The sequence below is a fragment of the Dendrobates tinctorius genome, unplaced genomic scaffold (genome assembly GCF_039654945.1).
Source record: "Dendrobates tinctorius isolate UK_male_01 unplaced genomic scaffold, ASM3965494v1 ptg000036l, whole genome shotgun sequence".
Lineage (NCBI taxonomy): Eukaryota > Metazoa > Chordata > Amphibia > Anura > Dendrobatidae > Dendrobates > Dendrobates tinctorius.
Genome location: NW_027361704.1, coordinates 12,528,983 through 12,551,500, shown reverse-complemented (window position 1 = coordinate 12,551,500; position 22,518 = coordinate 12,528,983). Strand labels below are relative to the sequence as shown.

Below are 22,518 nucleotides of genomic sequence, written 5' to 3'. Positions count from 1 at the left end.
GGCGGAGCCCTCCACGCAGCACAGAGCCCCGCTGCAGCCACACTACAGAGCCCCAACACCACCACACCACAGAGCACAGGGAGGCTGCATTGGGACCACCGCTACGGGACCACCGCAGCAAGATTTGTAAGTATATTGCGACCAGAGCACAGCCACCCCACAGAGCACAGTCACCCCACGGACACAGCCACCCTACGAGCACAGCCACCCCACAGAGAACAGCCACCCCACAGAGCACCCCTGCAACACAGAGCACCACCACCGCACCAGCATGGACTACCGAGCGACCCCTGTGACCACTCCTCTACCTGTGTTGATCCCTTCGCTGATAAGCTGAATTCGGACTGTAAGACGGACCCCCATTTGACACATTATTTTTTTTTCCCCATTTTCCACCCCAAAATTTGTAGTGCGTCTTATGGTCTGGTGCGTCTTATAGTCCGAAAAATACGGTAAGTTGTTCCGGATACTACGATACCAAATATCAAATGTCTATTTTTTTGTTTGTTCTTTTTTACATAAATGTATTTATTGGATTAATTTTTTTTTTGTTTTTTATTTTATGATTTTTTTTTCAAAAACATTTTTACAATTTTCATTATTTTTTTTTTACTTTTTTTTTTTACAATGTCCCAGCATGGTGCATCAACTTTATAGTAGCAGATCACTGATCTAATACTCTGCACTGCAGCACATTAGAGCAGTGTCTGACATACAGGGAGGAGTCGTGTCAGCTCGTGCTATCAGCACAAGGTCACTATAGAGACCATCGACACAATGCAGTTGCATCATGCTGTGCCGATTGGAACATAGAGGGAACTCCCTCCCTCTGCGATGCCCAGCAATGTCGCTGTCACTATTGACCGTGGCTTCGCAGGAATTAAATACCTGTGATCGGTGCTAGCACCCATCGTAGGCATCGTCACCTATGTGAGAGTGGCACCCACACTCGATGGCGGCACTCAGCTTGAGCCCACATGATCACAGCTCCATATTTATACAGCAATTTGTGGGAACACAGCTCCCACAAAGCCTTATATACGTATACAGCGCATGTCAGAAGGCTGTTACATTGAAAATTTACTTTTGTCATTTTTAAGTTATTTCAGTAATCATTGTTAGAAGTTAGCTATGTAATTTTTTTCTTGAGATACATAAGATTAAATTTTGTATAATAAAACATTTCATAATTTTTTATTATTTCTTTGCAGCGTTCTGCTAAGGTCACTGATGATGGGAAGCAGACCATGAACCAGCAAGATGAGACACTGTAGATGACTATACCCTATAAGATCACAATAGTCTCTGAGTGTTGATCCAGTCTCCATGTAGATATCTTTATTTGTCCAAATTAAATTAAAAGAGAGCAGATTAAAAAATAAAATAAAATACATTTGTACAACAATGTATTAACAAATTTAAAAAAGAGCCAATGTTAACAGTTTATGATGACATATTTTGTTTTACATTAGATGAGAAAACTCTTTATTAAGAAATCAATTACTTACTACCCTACATTTCCATGACACTCTAGACATGTAAGATACATTCCTATGAGAGATGAGCGAATTGATTTGCAGAATCTCCAGATGGGAATCTGCAAACTGCCTCCTATCTGATGGCATCCTCCGCTGCTCCTGTCATCAGTAGGCCCAGCGCAATGCAATGTTGTGGTGTGATGCCTGCATGACATCAAGCTGGGCCTGCAAATATGAAGACAATACAGGTAGAAGACAATTCACATGACTCCTGCTCAATGGCCAGGTAATACTGATGATGCCACTAGATCAGGGACCCATGAATTGATTTGTTCATCTCTAAAATTCCTGCCAATTTTTGGCAGGCAAAAAATGTTCTCCTGACTAAACAGTTTTCCCACACCTTGACTAATAAATACAGGTGCAAAGTTCACAGAGCATGACCCCAAAATTCTCTCCAAGAGTATGTACACAGAACATCAGCTCTCCTAGCAGAGGCTATCTGATGAATGAATATGCTTTATTCAGCTGCTTCACAGTTTATGAACATTGAAGGCGTTTAAATAAGTAAGAAAAGGCTGAACTTGTGCACTACAATATTGTTTTTACATTGCTGTGCACTATGTTCATTGTTTGCATTGCGTTTCAGGCACTATTCCAGATGGGATTCAGACGGGAAAAGCCACCTGGAGAATGGTGAGGCTACTTCATTTAGTCACTTCACACATCTTTGGAAACCTGAAGCAGTTGAAAGAATCACAAAAGACTGAGCATATTCACATCAACCTTTTTTGAGTTTAATTGTCACTTTTTCAGGCAGGTTACAGATTGTACCCCACTGAATAAGATGCCATGTGCACATATCCTGGTGGTAAAGTTTCCATCAAAGCTTAAAACATATGGCACAGAGTAGGTCATTAGTTAGGAAAGGGTCTCAACTCTCAATTTATTTAGGTAACTAGAGATTTTATATTGAAATTTTAATGAAGTAACTGTATTGGCTAGTCCGAATAATGTCTCTCCATGAATGCTACTGCATAAAAATGTTTCCTTCCAAATGTACACTTTGGATAATCTGATTAATAACTTTGGATGAATTCAGAAACTTCTGTGACTAAAAATCAGTTCCTTTGACCTGAATGTGGTTGTGGTTGTATCATAACTTTCCTCAATACAATCTACTGCCAAGTTGCACTGTGTGAACATTCCCTGAGTGAACTGGCAAGCTATTTCTGCCTTTGTTTGCTTTCAGCAAAATGTTAACATTTTTACAGCTAAAAGTCTCCATGCACATTTGATTACGGCTAATCATCTCTCCCTTTTTCACCCAAAGGCCAAGTTCACATGAGCTTATTTTTAGTGCGAGTACTGGCAATTAAAAAATGTACAACGCTCGGACCAATGTTATTTAATTTCAAATGTCTGTTTTTTTCACTGACCAAATTTGTGTGTGAAGAAATTGAGATGACAGTTGAGATGAAATTTGCCCTCCTTTGTGGAGGAAACTCGGCTGATATTTTTACATGCTCATGTGAACTTAGCCTTAGGGTAATACTCTGTTGTTACTAAGGTTTTTCTGTACAGCGTACATCTATTGCATAATATTGTAAGTAAATTAAAGGGGTTTTCCAGGAAACTTCTGCCTGTAGGTACAGTTTAGGTGTAAAAAACAACAACTGTGCTTTACTTACCCTTCTTGGAGTTTCTCTGTCCAGACCTCTATTGTGTGGCTGTACGTCACATCAACATCTTTGCAACCAATCACTGAGTTCAACTGCTGTGCCGCTGCAGAAGAATCAAGAAGAAAGATAAATACCCCTTTAAGCTATTGCTTATGATAAACTGTTGTGAGGTTACTTCATCATTTCATGTTTCTAATTTTCAATGAAAATTCATGCTTTTTTGCTGCTGGTACCTGCTTGTTCAAAAATAAAAGTTATTGCATTTAGCATATGTCCGTCTAATCCTGTGTCTGTTTTCATGAAAATCTTACGGTGATTTCCCACAGAGTTCTTTGTTGGACAAAATTTATTTATTTTTAGCCAAAAGTCAGAAGTGGGAGAGGGGTGGCGAAATATGAACTGAATTGAATTTACATCACCATAATATATTTAACATTTCCAATGAAAAGACATAAAAGCTTCACTCAGAGGTTAATAAAGGTACCGGTAATTTTACTCATCAGCTATAAGTAGGAAGAGAGCTCACGTTATACAAAGATCACATTTGGAGTTGAAATGTTGTGTGTGATTCTACATTTAAAAAACTGATAAAATTAGAGCAGGTCCAAAGACTAAACTGAAGCCAGTTTTCACCTTTCTGACAACACCAAATTATAATATAAATAAATCTGATGTGACACTTTGAAGAATTTCAAATTTATTACCATATAGTTATTCTGAGATTGGTTTCTCATGACATACTGTATTTCAAGAAGTATCATTTCTCCTTGCGGAGAATGACATGCTAAGCATGTCGAGGTGAGGAGACTTAAAGCCGCAATGCTCCTCTGGGAAATATGCTAATTATGCAAATTGTCTCTTCAGAGAGGAAGAGGACTAGAACTCTAGTGCCACTTATTGGAGGTAGCAATCCTAAAAGTCAATGTTGACCCTTTAACGAGCCTAGTTACATGACTTAGGATAAAAGCCAAACCAGAATCTCCATTTGCAGACACGGTGTCTGCAAATGGAGATTCTGGTTTGGCTTTTATCCTAAGTCATGTAACTAGGCTCGTTAAAGGGTCAACATTGACTTTTAGGATTGCTACCTCCAATAGGTGGCACTAGAGTTCTAGTCCTCTTCCTCTCTGAAGAGACAATTTGCATAATTAGCATACTGTATTTCATAATAGTAGTAATTTTAGGTCAACATGATTTGTGTTTATTTATAATAAATATGAAATGTTGAATTTTTTAATTTTTATGACCTTAAATCAGACAAGCAACATTTAGCAATATGTTTATTTGATGCCACCGTATTTTTTTAAATGTCTTTATTATTTGTTTGAATATTAAAAGGATTGAGGCTGGTTTCACTCTAGCGTTCAGGAGGGCTGCGGATGGCTGTTTATTTCCTCCTTTCTTCCTCCATGAAGCTCCGCCTACTTCTGCATGTGTCCTGCGATTACCTGCGTACCTATCTTTAACATTGGGTATGCAGAGACATGCCTTGTATGTTGATGCATCCGCATGCGGCGATTTGATGTGTGCGGTGACCGCATGGAAAAGCTAAATTTTGCGTTTTCCGTGTGGTCACCGCATGTCAAATCACCGCATGCGGACACATCTGCGTACAACGCAGGGAATCGCAGGACACATGCAGAAGTAGGCGAAGCGTAGGCGGAGCTTCACGGAGGAGGAAAGGAGGAAGTAGGCAGCCATCCGCAGCCCTCCTGAACGCTAGTGTGAAACTAGCCTAACCCCTTAATTCCCAAAGCCTGTTTTCACATTCCTGAACAGCACAAATTTTTAAATTCTGACCAGTGTCTAATTTTGAGGAAATAACTCCGGAATGCTTCAATGCATCTCACTGATTCTGAGAATGGTTTTTGTGACATATTGTATTTCATGATAACCGTAAAATTTGTTCTATATGACTTGATTATATTTGTAAAATTTTCAAAATTTGCACCAAATTTCTGATTTTTTTACAATTTTCAAACTTTTAGTTTTTATGCCCTTAAACCAGAGAGTTATGTCACACAAAATTCTTAATAAATTACATTTCCCACATGTCTACTTTACATCAGCACAATTTTTGAAATATACTTTTTTTTTGTTAAGACGTTATGAGGGGGGAAAAGTACTGTTTTGGGTCATGACAGCGTTTGCAAAGGAATGAGCATTGTTTGACTTTTAGAATGCAAACTTGGCTGGGATCATTAATGGACATGTCGCATTAGGAGTGCTCCTGATGTGCCTAAACAATGGAAACCCACCCCCAAGTGATTCCATTTTGGAAACTAGATCCTTCAAGGAATGTATCTAGATGTGTGGTGAGCACCTTGAACCCCTAGGTGCTTCACAGTAGTTTACAACATTGAGCTGTGAAAATAAATCTAATTTTTCCCACAAAAATGTTATTTTAACCCCAATTTTTTTTTATTTCCACAAGGGTAACAGGAGACTATGGAACCCAAAATTTGTTGTGCAATTTCTCCTGAGTACGCGTATGCCCCTTATGTGTGGAAAAACAACTGTTTGGGCACACATCAGGCCTCAGAATGGAAGGAGTGACTTTTTGGAATGCAGACTTTGATGGAATGGTCTGCGGGTGTCATGTCGCGTTTGGAAAGCATCTGATGTGCCTAAACAGTAGAACCCCCCCACAAGTAACCCAATTTTGGAAACTAGACCAATCAAGGAATTTATCTAGATGTGTGGTCGGCACCCTCAACCCACCAGTGTTTCACAGAACTTTACAATGTTTATCTGTGAAAATGAAAAAATATTTATTTTTCCCACAAAAATGTTGTTTTAGCCCCAATTTTTTCATTTTCACTAGGATGGGAGAATATGAACCCCAAAACTTGTTATGCAATATTTCTGAGTAAGCCGGTACCCCATATGTAGTCGAAAACTACTTTTGAGGTACAGTGCAAAGCTCAAAAGGGAAGAAGTGCCATATTTTAGTTCAGATTTTACTGAAATAGATTGAGGGTGCCATGTCACATTGGCAGAGCCCCTAAGTGCCAAAACAGCAGAAACCTCCCATATGTGACCTTATTTTACAAACTGTACCCCCCAAAAAATTCATCTAGGGGTGTAGTGATTAGAGATGAGCGAATATTTCAATGTTCAGTTTGGATTATGATCACCGAATTTGCAATATTCGCCGACTAAGGCTGCTTTCACATTTCAGTTTTTTGGCGTCTGTCACAATCCATCAGATCGACGGATCCATCGCAGAATGTGAAAAACTGATGTGAGAGATCCATTTTTTCACTGGATCCGCTAGCTGGATCCATCAAAAAACGGATCCGTTGCATCCGTTTTTTCATCCGTTTCTTCCATTTTTTGATGGATCCATTTTTAAAAACGCCCACAGACAGATAGACAGATCTATAGATATGGGATAGATAGAATACATAGATATATCTATAGCTATATCCATAGATATATCCATAGATATATATTTATAGATATATCTATGGATAGCTATGAATATATCCATAGATATAGCTGTAGTGCCGCAAAGTGACAGGTGAACGCAGGTGACCTGTCGGTGGCGGAGTGATACAATGACGGAGATAATCCTCTGCATTGTATCACTGGATCCCCTGGAGAGCGGTCGCATCAGCTGATGTGACAGCTCTCCACGGGGGATCGTTATGGGACAATCATATTAATTGGATTACATTGGACACAGGTAGTATAGTGTTGGTTTATTATTTTAATTTTTTTTCAGGTGATCGATGGCTTCGGGGATTAGCAGTATATGGTAAGTATGAACTATATATGTGTGTGTGTGTGTTTTTTTACATTCAACACATTAGCCGGATGATGGGACTACTACTGTCCCATCATTGGCTAATGTGTCAATCACTGTGAGTGTAGCAGGCATAGCCTGATGGGACTTGAAGTCCCATCGGACGATGCCTGCATACAAACACACGCAGGCCCTCGCACAGACCCCCGCATACCCCTGTACACCCCCTCACAGAGCCCCACACTGACCTCCACAAAGCCCCGCACATACCCCCGCACAGACCCCTGCACAGAACCGTCGCCCATAGGCTTCCATTCGAGCAAAAATCTTTTTCTTTTCTTTTGACGTAGACAAAAAACATGGGACAGACACCAGGAAAGTGACCTCAACTCACCCACAGTTCAAATTTTAGCATGGAACTACAGCAATATAGATATCGGGGTCTGGGACAGCATTTACAGCTTTCAATTGAACGTCACAGTAAGACAAGGTGGTGAGGGATTGGTGAAGGCCTTCTTTGATGAGAGCCCTGAAACCACATGTAACACATCTACCTGCTTTCGTGCTGAGCCACACTCAGTCTACAAAATGGATATTTGTGCCACCTACCATTGTCTGAAAAATTTAAGGATAGTGACAAGGGAAGGTGAGTCCAAGGAATTTGAGGCCTTACAGTGTTGGATGCCTACTGCTACAGGCAACACGCATGAAGGAGACCCAACCAGGAGTCAACACATTTACAAAAATTAGTGGCAGATACCAACAAAGTGGCATCAATTGCAATAAATTAGAATTAGAATAGCGGGGACTGACACGTCTTCCACTACAGCCAACCCAGCAGATGGAGACTGTAATGGGCAAGGTGGTGGAATCACTGTTCTGCATCCCTCTGAAAACCTTGAAGGGGCGTAACTAGGTGGCCTATCAAATCCCTACTCAGACAAGTGACAGCAGGCGAAAACTGTGACCCAAGGAGATACAAAGAGGCGGCACCAGGTGCTACTTCATGGCTGACCTACAAAATGTTGCAGCTGACCCCCTACAGTGGATAAGTTGCTACGGCCCAAAGGAGGAATGAAAAATGCATCACGCACTGTAGGGACTTTGGAACCACGGGTGCAGATGGGACCGACTGAGGAACAGCGAAGCACTTGCAGGTGCAGGCTGGACCGGGTGTTAGACAGATGGGCTCTTCCAGGTGTGATCTGGACTAGCTGATGGACAGAAGAGCGCAGACAGGTACGATCAGACAGGCAAAACAGGTAAGAACTAAAGAGGACAGGGTAGACAAGCAGACAGGCGGACCTGGAAAACCTGACAACTAGCAAGGATGCAAGGCAAACTAACACTGTAGCTCAGGCACCTCCATATTGGAGGAGAAGCCTTAAATAGGTGCTGTCCAGCTATGGGTTGGGAATACCTTAGGTTGATGTGGGCAGTCCCCTTAAAAATAAAGGAGCGCTCACATGCTCCCTCTAAGAATAGTTCCCGGTCCTACAACTGAGCCTTAGTGGACACCAACACATAGAGGTCGAGATGAGGAGGTGGTGTGTGAGTGGGAGACACTGAATGTCCTGTCTATTAGGTACGAGGAGATCCAACAAAGGGCCAAGTCTGTAATGTCAACAGATCAGAAAGTCTGTAGTAAGAGGGAATGTTCCACAATGTCAAAGATACCAGGTCCAGGAGAAAGAGGAGGACAAACTTGCATCTCTTTCATTTGGCGGTTAGTAGGTCATTGGTGACTTTAGTCAGGGCAGTTTCAGTGGAATGGTTCAGTCTGAAGTCAGATTGTAAGCTGTCAAAAAGGGAGCAAGAAGAGAGGCGGGAGGACCGCTCAAAATGGACCTGTGCTTCCAGTAGTTTGGAGGTATAGGGGAAAAATGATATGTGGCGATAGGTAGAGCTTCCCGTTACATCCTGTAGGTCTACCGGGTGAGGGCAAGAAGCCTTCCCGCTACACCTTGGCAGGTTCGCTCTGACTTGCTACGTGTGGCCTGTAAGACAAGGTCCAGGCACACTAGAAGGGCATTTCAGAATAAAGGTGAGCTGTCTGACGAATAAGTTGAAGCCATGGCAACTTATTCTGTGTGTGCTGTCAGGGACCCTCAATGGGATTCCAAACCACTATGCAGATTGTAAAAGACAGAGAAGAAAGGAAGCAGTAAAACAGGTGGGACCAGTATTGAAAAAAGGCAGAAATGCTAGAGTGTGAATGTTTGGATATACAAAAAAAGGCACAGAAAAGGGAAGAAAATAGCAAGTGAATAAATGATGTTTGAGAATGTGCAGCAGTACGGAAGTAAGGTGTATTATGAATGTTTTGATATACAAAGTTTAACCAGAGACCCAGACAAAACAGATGTACTTGTAAACACTGTGATCAGACTCAGACAAACCCAGACTGAATAGCTACTTGTGTGACCTATGCTACCGACCTAAGCGAGTTGCGCTAAATCCTGTCAGGACAAGATCATATGTAGTGAAATAAGAAGCTGACATAATTGTGTGGGTAGTGGGGTCATTGACCTTTGAGGAGTAAGCTGACAGTAGACACCGGACGACCAACCACATCAGGACCTAGAAGGGTGACTAGAGTAAGAAAGATGCAGGAGTGTTATCCCTGGAGCCCCTCTGACCAACTAGCTATGCCGAAGCAGCTGCCTGACCCAGAGTACCAACCTTTCCCGTTTTATAAAATAAACAAATAAAGGAAATACAGTGGACATATAAGTGTACCTGGGCAGACCTAGAGAGGTTGGTGAGTTTAAAGGCTAGTGACGTACTAGGACACATAGTTAAGACACACACAGATGTGGCAAAGAATCAGGCTTGGGGCATGGATGATAAATCTGCATGGTCTGGGGAGATGTACTGTGTCACTAAAACAGTGGGCTACAGTGGAACAATCAGAGCAGTCTGTACTCCTGACTAGCATGACACAGCAAAAAGGAGAGTGTGTAGAGATGTACTTTGGACGGTTATAACTGAAATGGGCAGACATGGGGTACAGTCGCATAAACTCACTTGATGTTAGAATACTGGTGAATGCATTCATTGACGGTATGAACAAAGACTAACGAGACGCAGTACAAACAGCCAGACCTGAATGGAGAAATGTAGATCCGAAAGACCTCCTTAAGGTAGCTAAAGTAGTTGAACAAACAAGAATGATAAGACAACCTGTCATGTATGCTGGTGGGTCGCCCTCGCACACCCAGGGCAGCGGGGTACTCGGTACCGGGCCGGTGTCAAGGCGGGAATGTGTCACAGCAGCGGTGACCCGGTCCGTGGCCCTGGGCGCCCAATATCAATGGCGGTGATGTTAATGGTGTTAAAGTTTAGAATAGTTTGTGACACCATCTGTGGTGTTTGGCAAATATGGTGTTAGGCCAATGCTGCATACAGATCTGCTGGGACTGATGGTAGGTGCAGCTTAGATGGTAAAGCTCCCCACAGGTGGAGCTGTAGTCCCAGGGCAGTGTAGATGTAGCTGGCACGGTGATGTAGCAGTGCCGAAAGCGTAGGGAACAGACAAGACACAGCGGTTGTAGTTTCTGTACCTTTACTGAGTATATGCAGTCCAGAGTCCTGATTACAGATGGTATTGGGGCAGGTTAGCCTGGAAGCAGATCAGGATTCTCTCTCAGCAGAAGGGCTGTGCAGTCTCCTTCCTAGCGCTTTGTAGTGTGAAGCACTCCAGTACTTAGTTACTCTGAAATGCCTCTCTTCAGGTGTTCCTAGTCTTTACTTGTATGACAGACAGCTGTAGCCTCTCTCAGTGACTCCTCTCCTGAGTCCTGGCTCACTAGTCAATTGCTGTTGTTTCCCAAGTCTTTGCTGGGAGCAGGGCATTTACAGCCTCCTACTCCTCTGGTATCTGTGGTAGGACCGTCAGTATCCGTACCACCGTGGAGACCAGGCTCTAGTTCTGTGCGCTCTCAAGCTGAGGGAGCTCGCCTTCTGCAGCTCAACCTCTCAGCTTCGCACCTCCCGTCTGCACACTTCACCCTCCGCAGACTATCTGACCCTTCTTCCTCCTGGCCCGCAGAGGACACTCCTCTCCAGAATCCAGGTTCAGAGTTCCCCCTGCTGGCCCGGAGTGGAACTGTGTTGCATGCATTAGGTTAACTGCTGGAGAGACCCATCACTGCTTCCAAGCCTGGCATTACCCTCCCCTGGAGGAAGGCAAAGCCAGTGTGGCGACCATACCCCTGGGGGGTGCCACATTCCCCCTAGTGAAAGTCAGCACTCCTGGGCTGAACAAAAACATGAAAAACAACATATAAACATTTAAACAACGATAATTGTACAAGATTTGAAAAAGAGAAAAATGTACAAAAACCAAGAGCTCAAAAATGGTCCTATGATGATAAGTCCAGCATCAATGTCCATGGTCCATCCCTGGGCAAATGGTGAAAGTTTTTGACCACACACAAGTCCTGTGGTTCAGTGTCCATAAAACAAACTAAAGAGAACTCTTACAGGCCACCTGTAGGTACAAAACTTGAAAAACAGTACATATTTGCACAATTTCAACAATTACATTACATTATATACGATATCTAACTGGTAGTATGCCTTGTGTGGTGCTGGTAGATCTGCGTAAGACTGGTGCAGTGGGTAATGTACTGGATACACTAGTGGGTGCTCCACATGGCACAGGAATTCTAGATTGTCTAGTAACTCTTGGACTCACCATGGGCATAACAGGTTCACCACTGGCAGGGCGAGGGTTCTCTGGCTCCACTGCTGGTGTGGCCTCTGTTGCCTGATTTTCTCGATCTTCAAGGTCTTCTTGAGTCCCAATCTCCTGTGCTTCTACTTGGGGAAGCACGGTACTGACTGTCTTTTTTTTCTTCCTCTGTAGGTGGGATGTTATCCGATCATCCCTCTTTTTCTTTCAACTGGTCAGGGCATAACTTCAAGTGATCCCTGGATACTGCTGCTGAGGTCTCTCCTCCATCTTTGCTAACAAGGCATACTTTAGCATTATCAAAGTTCGAGGGCAGAATTGTATAGGGCTCCTCTTCCCATTGATCATCCAGCTTATGCAGTCTTCTTTTTCTCTTGAGAACTTGTTCTCCCGGCAAAAAAGGAACAGCAGGTGCATTTTGGTTATAAAGTCTCTCCTGCTTCTGCCTTGCCTGAGCCAGACTCTTCTCCACACACTCCTGTACCCTTCTGTACTGCTGCTGCCTCTCCTTGTCCCAGTCAGCATCTGGTGACGTTACTTCAGGCATCAGGACTCCCATGTCCAAGTCAATAGGCAGCTTGCCAGGCCTTGCTCTCATCAGGTACGCTGGAGTACAGTTGGTAGAGTTCACTGGGATATGGTTGTAGAGATCTACCAGATCGGGTAACTTTTCTGGCCACAGATTTCTCTCCTCCAATGGCAATGTCTTCAGTAAATCAATCACTAACTGGTTCATCTTCTCACACATGCTGTTGGTCTGTGGGTGATAAGGTGTTCTCCGGATCTTCTTACAACCATACAAGTTGCAGAACTCATAGAACACTTCTGCCTCGAAAGCTGGACCTTGATCTGTGAATACTCATTCAGGATACCCATGTGGCCTACAGAAGGGCTGTTGGAAGGCTCTGACCGCTGTCCTGGCCGTTAGATCTTTGACGGGCACAACCACCAGGAATCTTGAATAGTGGTCCACAATGGTAAGGGCATAGAGGTAGCCTGACCAGCTTGGAACCAGCTTCACATGGTCCAGGGCTACCAACTCCAGGGGCTGTTTGGTGATGATTGGCTGTAAGGGAGCTCTCTGGCTGTCTCGATCCTTTCTGCGCAGGTTACACTGTCCACACTCCCAGCACCACCTCTCAATGGCCTTTCGCATGCCAGTCCAGTAGAACCTCTCTCGGAGCAATGTTTCCAACTTCTTCCAACGAAAGTGTCCAGCTCCATTGTGGTATGCTCCTAGGACCATTGATGCATCTCTCTTTGGGACCACCACGTGCCAGACCAGCTCATGTGTGCGGGCATTGATACTCCTCCGACACAGCTTCCCTTCATAAATGAACAGCCGACCTCTTTCCTTCCACAACTGATGAGTTTCTTCAGGAGCATTCAACTCTGGGCGTGAGTCACCTTGTGTCAGCAGCTCTTTCACCAGGCGGACTGCAGGGTCATTATCTTGCGCTTCTACCCAATCTTGATGGGGCAACAGATTCAGAGTGACTTCCTTCAAGCCATCCCGCCTGATTCTCACTCCTTGAGCACGTTGGGCTGCCAGTGGCCGGTGGAAGGGAGGCAATTCTACCTCTTCCAGAGCCTCAGGGTCTTCTCCTGCATCTGGCAGATTAGGCATCCTGGATAGTGCATCAGCATTGGCATTCTTGTGCCCTGCCCGGTACTTGATGGTAAACTCATAATTGGATAACCGAGCCATCCATCGCTGCTTCAGTGCTCCTAGCTTGGTGGTGTCCAAGTGGGTCAACGGGTTGTTGTCCGTGAAGATTGTAAATTTGGCCGAAGCTGGGTAATGCCTGAACCTTTCGGTGACAGCCCAGACTATGGCAAGGAACTCCAGCTTAAAAGAACTGTAATTATCAGGGTATCTCTCAGTGGGACGCAGCTTCCTGCTGGCGTAGGAGATCACTCTCTCTTTTCCATTCTGTACCTGCGACAGTACTGCTCCTAATCCCACGTTGCTGGCATCCGTGAACAGCACAAAGGGTTTGTCATAATCTGGGTAGGCCAGAACTTCGTCACCTGTGAGAGCCATTTTCAATCTGGTGAAAGACCTCTCCAACTCTTCAGTCCATTCAAATGTGGAATTCTTCTGCTTGCCTTTCTTGGACTGCCCCACCAGAAGGTTTTGCATCGGGGTGGCTATTTCAGTAAAGCCTTTGATGAATCTCCAGTAGTAGCCTACCAGTCCAAGGAATTGGCGTACCTCATGGAGGTTGCTGGGCTTCGTCCAGTCCCGGATGACCGTGACCTTGTCAGGATCTGGTGCCACACCTTCTGCACTGACCACATGACCGAGGTACTGTACCTTAGGCTTCAGGAGGTGGCATTTTGAAGGCTTCACTTTCAGGCCAAAATTGGACAAAGCTTCAAACACTTCGGCCAGGTGTTCCAGATGCTCTTCGTAGGTCTTGGAGAAACCAATGACATCATCCAGGTACAACAGGACTGTTTCAAAGTTCATGTGTCCCAGGCACCACTCCATCAGCCGTTGAAAGGTTCCTGGAGCAGTGCAGAGCCCAAATGGCATATAATTGAACTCACAGAGACCCATTGCAGTGGTAAATGCTGTTTTCTCCTTGTCTGCCTCTGCCACGGGAACCTGCCAATACCCACTGGTGAGATCCCAGGTGGAAAAGTAGTTAGCAGTTTTAAGTGCAGCTAATGACTCTTCAATTCTAGGCAATGGGTAGGCATCTTTATGTGTGATACTGTTAATTTTCCTGTAATCAACACACATTCTCATAGTACCATCCTTTTTCTTTACAAACACTATTGGAGCTGCCCATGGGCTACAACTGTCCCTAATGACCCCAGCTTCCTTCATCTCTTTCAACATACTCTTAGCACATTGGTACTGTGTTGGGGGTATAGGTCTGTACCTCTTCTTTATGGGTGGATGGTCTCCGGTGGGGATATGATGTTGGACCCCTTTTGCCTGCCCAAAATCTAGTGGGTGTTTGATGAATACCCGCTCATACTCTTGTGTCACTCTGTAAACCCCATTTCTCTGGTATGAAGGTGTAGAGTCAGATCCCACCTGCAGTTGCTGGCACCACTCTTCTAGCTGCTTCACAGGGCCATTGTCCTCCACCAAATTGGATGAGACCAAAGGCTCTGCTGCCTGCAATGAGTTGTTATTAACAGTGAGCAGTTTAGCAACTGTGGCGTACCGAGGTATTGTGGCTTCCTCCTCCTCATAATTCAGAAGGCGTACAGGTACTCTCCCCTTTCGTACATCAACCACCCCTCTGGCTGTCAGGACAGTGGGTCTGCTATTTGAATATACTGGCTCTACCAATGCCTGGTAATCCTGCCCTCTGAGCCCTATGGCTGCCCGACACCAAACCAACATTTCACATCTGGGGGGTATTACAATGGGAAAAGCATCACTCACTCTGACGCTGCCAATCTCTCCACCAGAGAGTTCTACCTGATGCCTTTGCATCAGGGCTCGGATCTCCTTCTGTAGGACTCTTTGTTCTCCGGAACCAGCAGTCTCAGCCACCTGTTGCAACAAGACAATAACCTCGGACAGGCAGTTTTCAATTACATTTGTACCAAGAGTCATCATGGGATTACATTCACGTCGATCAATATCAACAATTATCAGACCTTGTGATTTTAGCTCCACCCGACCCACTTTAACAGTAATTTCCTTGCATCCAATCTTTGGAAAGGTATGCCCATTACTAGCAACTACTGTTAGTTCATCAGTTGGGACACGGGTGAGTTCAGAATCAGCCCAGTACCTCTTGTACAAAATATACGGCATAGTGGTCACCTGGGAGCCAGTGTCCAGCAAAGCGTTCATGGGGATGCCGTCAATCACCACAGGAAGGATCGGTCTCCCTCCCACATACTTGGCTCTCCAGTTCTTTGGGCCTGGTGATTCTACTCCTGGGGGTTGGCCCTCTGCCCCAGGGGTTGCTCGTTTAAAGGACAGTACCTTGCAAGATGACCTGCCTTGTAACAGCGGCGACAGATGGGACATCCGTTCTGGTCATAGCAATCGTTGTTCCTTCCTCGAAGTGGCGGGGTTCTCCTCCGGAACCATGGGACATCCTCTGGACTGGAAGCAAGCTGGACCTTTTCTTTGGAGGAATCCTGCAGGGACTGCATGGTTCTGGTGAGTGCAGCCATCCCTTTGGTCAGCTCCTGGACTTGAAGACGCAGCTCCTCAGTTGGATCTTTATCCAGGGTCTGGGCATCAGTCTCCACAGGGATGGAAGGAAAGGATGTTGCTTCCTGATGGTAGGTGATCGCTGGGCGCCTAGGGGGCGCTGGACGGCTGTCAGTGGACTCCTGCAGTACCCGAATAGCCCTGTCCTTAAATTCAGCAAAGTCCAGATCAGGGTCCTGCAGGATTAGAATACGTAACTGCCCTCTGTGGGTACTGGACAGGAGCCCTTCAGTTAACTGCTCCTTTAACAGTTGATCTTCTTCCTTTACACTGTCAGGGTCAACTTGTTTAACTGCTCGCAGCGCCTCCTGCAGGTTGAGAGCATAGTCTCTGATACTGTCCTGTGCCCTCTGTTTACAGCCAAAGAACCTCATCTTGATTTCAGCTGCAGAGCGGGTGTCAAAAGTGCTCTTCAGCTTGGCCAGGACCTTTGGACAGCTAACGGGTGCAGCACTGAGGGAGGTGAAAGACTGGCAGGACACTGATAAAGAGACTGTTGCAATCAAGATATTGACTTTCTGGCTTTCAGACAGGGGGTAAACTTTAAACAAGCTGCACAGTCTCTCTTTAAATTCACTCAGGGTGTGGGTCTCACCCGAGTACTGCTGAGTACTGCGGTAGCCAGGCCGCTCCCGTTATGTAGGGCATGGATAGCGGCATTATGGGGACCGGTGCGGCAGGCGCTCCTCCTGGCGGTGCTGCGGGATTGGCGGCGGCATCCGCCGCTGCCCGGCGCGGACATTCTCTCTCCCCCTAGTTAACGTTAGCCAGGCCGGGGGTTTGGGTGAGCTCTCCGGCGGCCGTTTCACAGGCCCGATGCGCTGGGCTGTAGGCCTCAGCTCCTCCTCCTCTCGCGCGCTGTCCTCTCTTCCCGCCTGGCACATCTCTTCTTCGTGCTCTGCGGCAGGCTCCGCCAAGCCCCTCTTTCTTCCTGCGCGCGCCAAGCAGCGCGGCAATGGCGGCAAATGGCGCCAAATTCTCACAGTCCACAAACACAGTCTATGGCACACAGGACCCGGGGATACCGTCTCCGTGATCCTGTTCGTAATGCCAAAATTGGGTCGCCCTCGCACACCCAGGGCAGCGGGGGTACTCGGTACCGGGCCGGTGTCAAGGCGGGAATGTATCACAGCAGCGGTGACCCGGTCCGTGGCCCTGGGCGCCTAATATCAATGGCGGTGATGTTAATGGTGTTAAAGTTTATTAGAATAGTTCGTGACGCCACCCATGGTGTTTGGCAAATATGGTGTTAGGCCACCGCTGCATAGAGATCCGCTGGGACAGGTTGGTAGGTGCAGCTTAGATAGTAAAGCTCCCCACAGGTGGAGCTGTAGTCCCAGGGCAGTGTAGATGTAGCTGGCACGGGGATGTAGCAGTGCTGAAAGCGTAGGGAACAGACAAGACACAGCGGTTGTAGTTTCTGTACCTTTACTGAGTATATGCAGTCCAGAGTCCTGATTACAGATGGTATTGGGGCAGGTTAGCCTGGAAGCAGATCAGGATTCTCTCTCAGCAGAAGGGCTGTGCAGTCTCCTTCCTAGCGCTTTGTAGTGTGAAGCACTCCAGTACTTAGTTACTCTGAAATGCCTCTCTTTAGGTGTTCCTAGTCTTTACTTGTATGACAGACAGCTGTAGCCTCTCTCGGGGACTCCTCTCCTGAGTCCTGGCTCACTAGTCAGTTGCTGTTGTTTCCCAAGTCTTTGCTAGGAGCAGGGCATTTACAGCCTCCTACTCCTCTGGTATCTGTGGTAGGACCGTCAGTATCCGTACCACCGTGGAGACCAGGCTCCAGTTCTGTGCGCTCTCAAGCTGAGGGAGCTCGCCTTCTGCAGCTCAACCTCTCAGCTTCGCACCTCCCGTCTGCACACTTCACCCTCCGCAGACTATCTGACCCTTCTTCCTCCTGGCCCGCAGAGGAAACTCCTCTCCAGAATCCTGGTTCAAAGTTCCCCCTGCTGGCCCAGAGTGGAACTGTGTTGCATGCATTAGGTTAACTGCTGGAGAGACCCATCACTGCTTCCAAGCCTGGCATTACCCTCCTCTGGAGGAAGGCAAAGCCAGTGTGGCGACCATACCCCTGGGGGCACCACAGCTGGAGTGCAAGGAAAACAGTGGAGACGTAGTAGGGGACCAAGGGACCTAGAAACAGTGAGGAGCTGGAATTGTGGTGCTTGCAAAACTTATTGTTAGTGACAATACCCCTATGAATTTACTGTCATGATTAAATTGAAAGAAGGAACCACTCCTCCTTGTTTAAAGCAATACTCCTTGAGCCTAGCCAAATCAATGGCCCTGAGCAGGAATATTAAAGAGTATGATAAGGCAGGGGTTCTGGTGCAAAGAAATTCTCACTGCAACACCCCTTTGTATCCCCATTATGAAAAAAGTACCCAAGGGTTCGCTGACACTTACAGAAAGGTTCATGACTTAAGGGCTATTAATGATGTTACTGGATCGCCCGCCAGGGCAGTGGGGTATACGGTACTGGGCCGGTATCTCAGAAGGAAGTGTCACAGTAGCAGCGACCCAGTCCATGGCCCTGGGCATCCATGCAAAAGGGGTTAAACATGGCTGATTAAAGTTTATAATTGGATGATACGTGACGCCACCTGTGGTGCTCAGCAATGAAGGGGTTAAGCCGACGCTGCAGGCAGATCCTCTGGGACAGATAGTATAAGGCAGCAAGAAGTAATAGCTCCCCACAGGTAGAGCTCTAGTCCCAGGGCAGTAGTAATAGGTGTTGAGGAAGAGGGTGAAGTGTTAGGCATAGAAATGTAGCAGTGCTGAAGGGGTTGCAGGAAGAAGGCAATGACACAACAGGGTGCAGTTTCCTTTACCTTTACTTTGCTTTGCAAGTTCAGTCCAGGATCCAGATTACAGATGGAACAGGAGTTGGCCAGCCTGGAAGCAACTCAGGAATCTCTCTATGCAGATGGGTTGTGTATCTCCTTTCTAGCGCTTATCTGAGGTACATGCAGTACTGAGTTACACTGAAGCTCCCCTTGCTTGCTCTCTTTTAGAACCCAGTCGTATGACAGACAGCTGTAGCCTCCATCTTCTGGCTCACACACTGCTGTTGTGCCTCCGAGTCTTATGTGGGAACAGAGCATTTACAGCTTCCTATTCCTCCGGTTTCTGCTGCAGGAACATCAGTATCCATACAACCTTGGAGACCAGACTCCGGACCATGCGCTACGCTAGAAGTGAGCCTGAACTCTGCTTAATCCTCCAGCTCTTCTTCTCTCATCCACACACTTTGCCCTCCTCACACGAACTCACTAAACTTCCCCTTCCTGGCCCCCAGAGAGCAGCTCTTCCCCCTGTTTTGGTTCAGAGCTCCCTCTGCTGGCCTGGAGTGGGAACTGTGCTGTGTGTTGTATTTACCTGACAGAGAGACCCTTTATTGCTTCCAAGCATGACATCACACTCCTAGGGAGGAAGGTAGTGCCATTGTGGCGACCATACTCCTGGGGGCACCACATTCCCCACTAGTGCAGTTCAGTACTCCCGGACTGAAGAAAACATGCAAAACATATTAACAAATGAACAATTGTAAATGTGACAAGATTTCAAAAATGAAAAATTACAAAAACCAAAGCTCAAAAATAGTCCTGATGACGATTAGTTCATATGTCAATGTCCATGGTCCATTTCCTGAGCAGTTGGTAACTATGTACAAGATAGTTTTGACCACACATAGTCCTGTGGCCCAATTGTCCATCAAAAACAAACCGAGATTGCTCGAAAGATTTTTACAGAGTCTCTGTAGGCACATAAGCTTGAAAACTTGCATATTTACATTTTACCTTTTACATTAACTTATTTATATATAAAACCTTATGAGTGGTATACCTTGGGTACTACGGACAGACCTACATAGCACTGGTGTTGTTGGGGACCTTACTGGATGCCTTGTGTTAACTACTATTGGTGTAGTGTGTGTTGTACTGGCTACAATACTGGTGGTTCTGCGTAGCACAGGGATACTAGATTTTCTAGGACCATTTCTACTCACTGTGGGCATGACAATTCTCACCCTGCCAGTGGTGAATCTATCTTGTTCCATTGCTGGTGTGGCATCCGCTCCCTGTACTTGCTGGTTTTCAGGGTGGTCTTGAGTCACTTCTTCTTGCACTACCAGTTGGGGAAAGGTCAAAACTGGCACAACTATGGCTTGATTCGCTCTAGTCCAATTTGCAGGGAATTCTCCGAGTACAGTGTTGACCTTTTCTTCTAATTCCTCTATGGGCTGAAGGTTGTTTTGCTCTTTAATTCTGTCCTTTAGTTGGTCAGGGCACAGTTTCAGATGATCCCTCGATACCGCTGATGAGGTTTCTCCTCTCTCCTTACTGATAAGGCACACTTTGGTGTTGTCAAAGTTTGATGGTAGGACGGTGTAGGGTTCAGCTTCCCATTGGTCGTCCAATTTATGCATCCTCCTGTTCCTCTTTAGGATCTGTTCTCCTGGTGACAGGGGAACTGCAGGTGCATGTTGATTGTAGTTCTTTTCCTGTTTTTGTCTTGTCTGAGCTAGACTCTTTTCTACGCACTCTTGTACTCTTCGATATTGCTGCTGCCGCTCTATATTCCAGTCAGCATCTGGTGATGTCACCTCAGGTGTAAGGACTCCCATATCCAAATCAATAGGCAATTTGCCAGGCCTCGCTCTCATTAGGTAGGCTGGAGTGCAGTTGGTGGAATTCACAGGAATGTGATTGTAGAGGTCTACCAGATCTGGCAACTTCTCTGGCCACAGATTCCTCTCTTCCAAAGGCAAGGTCTTCAGTAGATCGATCACCACTTGATTCTTCTTTTCACATATTCCATTGGTCTGTGGATGGTATGGTGTTGTACGGTTGCAAGAAGATCAGGAAGGACAAGTTACAGAATTCCTGGAACACTTTTGCCTCAAAGGCTGGACCTTGATCTGTAAGCACTCTCACGGGATATCCGTGTGGTCGACAAAAGTGCTGTTGGAATGTTCTAGGTGCTGTCCTGGCTGTTTGATCCTTGACAGGCACGACTACCAGGAGTCTTGAGTAGTGGTCAACGATGGTAAAAGCATAAACGTAGCCTGAACGGCTTGGAACCAGCTTCACATGGTCCAGGACTACCAACTCGAGTGGCTGTTTGGTTATTATTGGCTGCAATGGAGCTCGCTGGCTGTTATGGTCCTTTCTGCGCAGGTTACATTGTCCACTCTCCCGTTACCAATTTTCAATGGCCTTCCTCATACCAGCCCAGTAAAATCTCTCCTGGAGCAAGGCCTCCAACTTCTTCCATCCGAAGTGTCTAGCTCCATTGTGGTATGCTTCCAAGACCATTGACGCCTCCCTCTTTGGCACAACCACCTGCCAGACCAACTCATGAGTGCGGGCATTGATACTCCTCCGACACAGCTTTACCTCATAGATGAACAGCCGGCCTCTTTCCTTCCACAACTGCTGGGTTTCTTCAGGAGCATCTGGACTTGGGCGTGAGTCAGCTTGTGACAGTAGCTCCTTTTCCAGGAGGACTGAGGGGTCGCTATCCTGCGTTTCTGCCCAGTCATGATGAGGCAATGGATTTAGGGTGGCCTCTTTCATGATAGATCGCCTGTTTCTCACTCATTGGGCACGTTGGGCCACAATTGACTGGTGGAAGGCAGGTAACTCTATTTCTTCAAGTGCCTCAGGGTCTTCTCCTGCATCTGGCAGATTGGGCATTCTGGACAGCGCATCGGCATTGGCATTCTTGTGCCCCGCTCGGTACTTGATGGTGAATTCATAGTTAGACAACCGGGCCATCCATTGCTGCTCCATTGTGCCTAGTTTTGCAGTTTCCAAGTGAGTCAACGGGTTGCTGTCCGTGAAGATGGTAAACTTGGCTGAAGCTAGGTAATGCTTGAATCATTCAGTCACAGCCCAGACTATGGCGAGGAACTCCAGTTTGAAGGAACTGTAGTTGTCAGGGTTCCTTTCATTGGGACGAAGCTTCCTGCTGGCGTAGGAGATCACTCTTTCTTTGCCATTCTGTACCTGTGACAGTACTGCTCCCAGTCCCACGTTGCTGGCATCAGTATACAGAACAAATGGTTGGTCATAATCTGGGTAAGCCAGAACTTCATCTCCTTTGAGAGCCATTTTCAGTCGAGTGAAGGACCTCTCCTGTTCCTCATTCCATTCAAATGTAGGACTCTTCTTCCTGGCTTCCTTGGGCTGGCCCACCAGAAGATTTTGCTTTGGCGTGGCTATCTCAGTGAAACCTTTTGATGAACCTCTGGTAGTAGCCTACCAACCCGAGGAATTGACGTACCTCATGGAGGTTGCTGGGCTTCTGCCAGTCCCGGATGACAGTGACTTTGTCAGGATCCGGTGCCACACCTTCTGCACTCACTACATGACCGAGGTACTGTACCTTGGGCTTCAGGAGGTGGCATTTGTATGGCTTCACTTCCAGGCCAAAGTTGGACAAGGTTTCAAACACCTCAGCCAGGTGCTCCAGATGGTCTTCATAAGTCTTGGAGAAAACAATGACATCATCAAGGTACAACAGGACTGTTTCGAAGTTCTTGTGTCCAAGACAGCACTCCATTAGCCGTTGAAATATCCCTGGGGCAGTGCAGAGCCTGAATGGCATGTAGTTGAACTCGCAGAGACCCTTTGGGGTGGTAAATGCTGTTTTCTCCTTGTCTGCCTCTGTCACGGGAACCTGCCCATACCCACTAGTGAGATCTAAGGCGG

General features: G+C 46.2%; 1 protein-coding gene across 1 annotated transcript in view; it reads left to right on the top strand.

The window, feature by feature from the left end:
- The window catches only part of DOCK2 (dedicator of cytokinesis 2), a 1,017,649-nt gene extending 1,014,218 nt beyond the window's left edge, over positions 1-3,431 (top strand). Inside the window, exon 52 of the mRNA XM_073573729.1 lies at positions 1,212-3,431. Within this exon, the coding sequence (XP_073429830.1) occupies positions 1,212-1,274 (63 nt within the window). The 3' untranslated portion in view covers positions 1,275-3,431. The remainder of the gene's footprint in view (positions 1-1,211) is intronic.
- Positions 3,432-22,518: the final 19,087 nt, after the last annotated feature.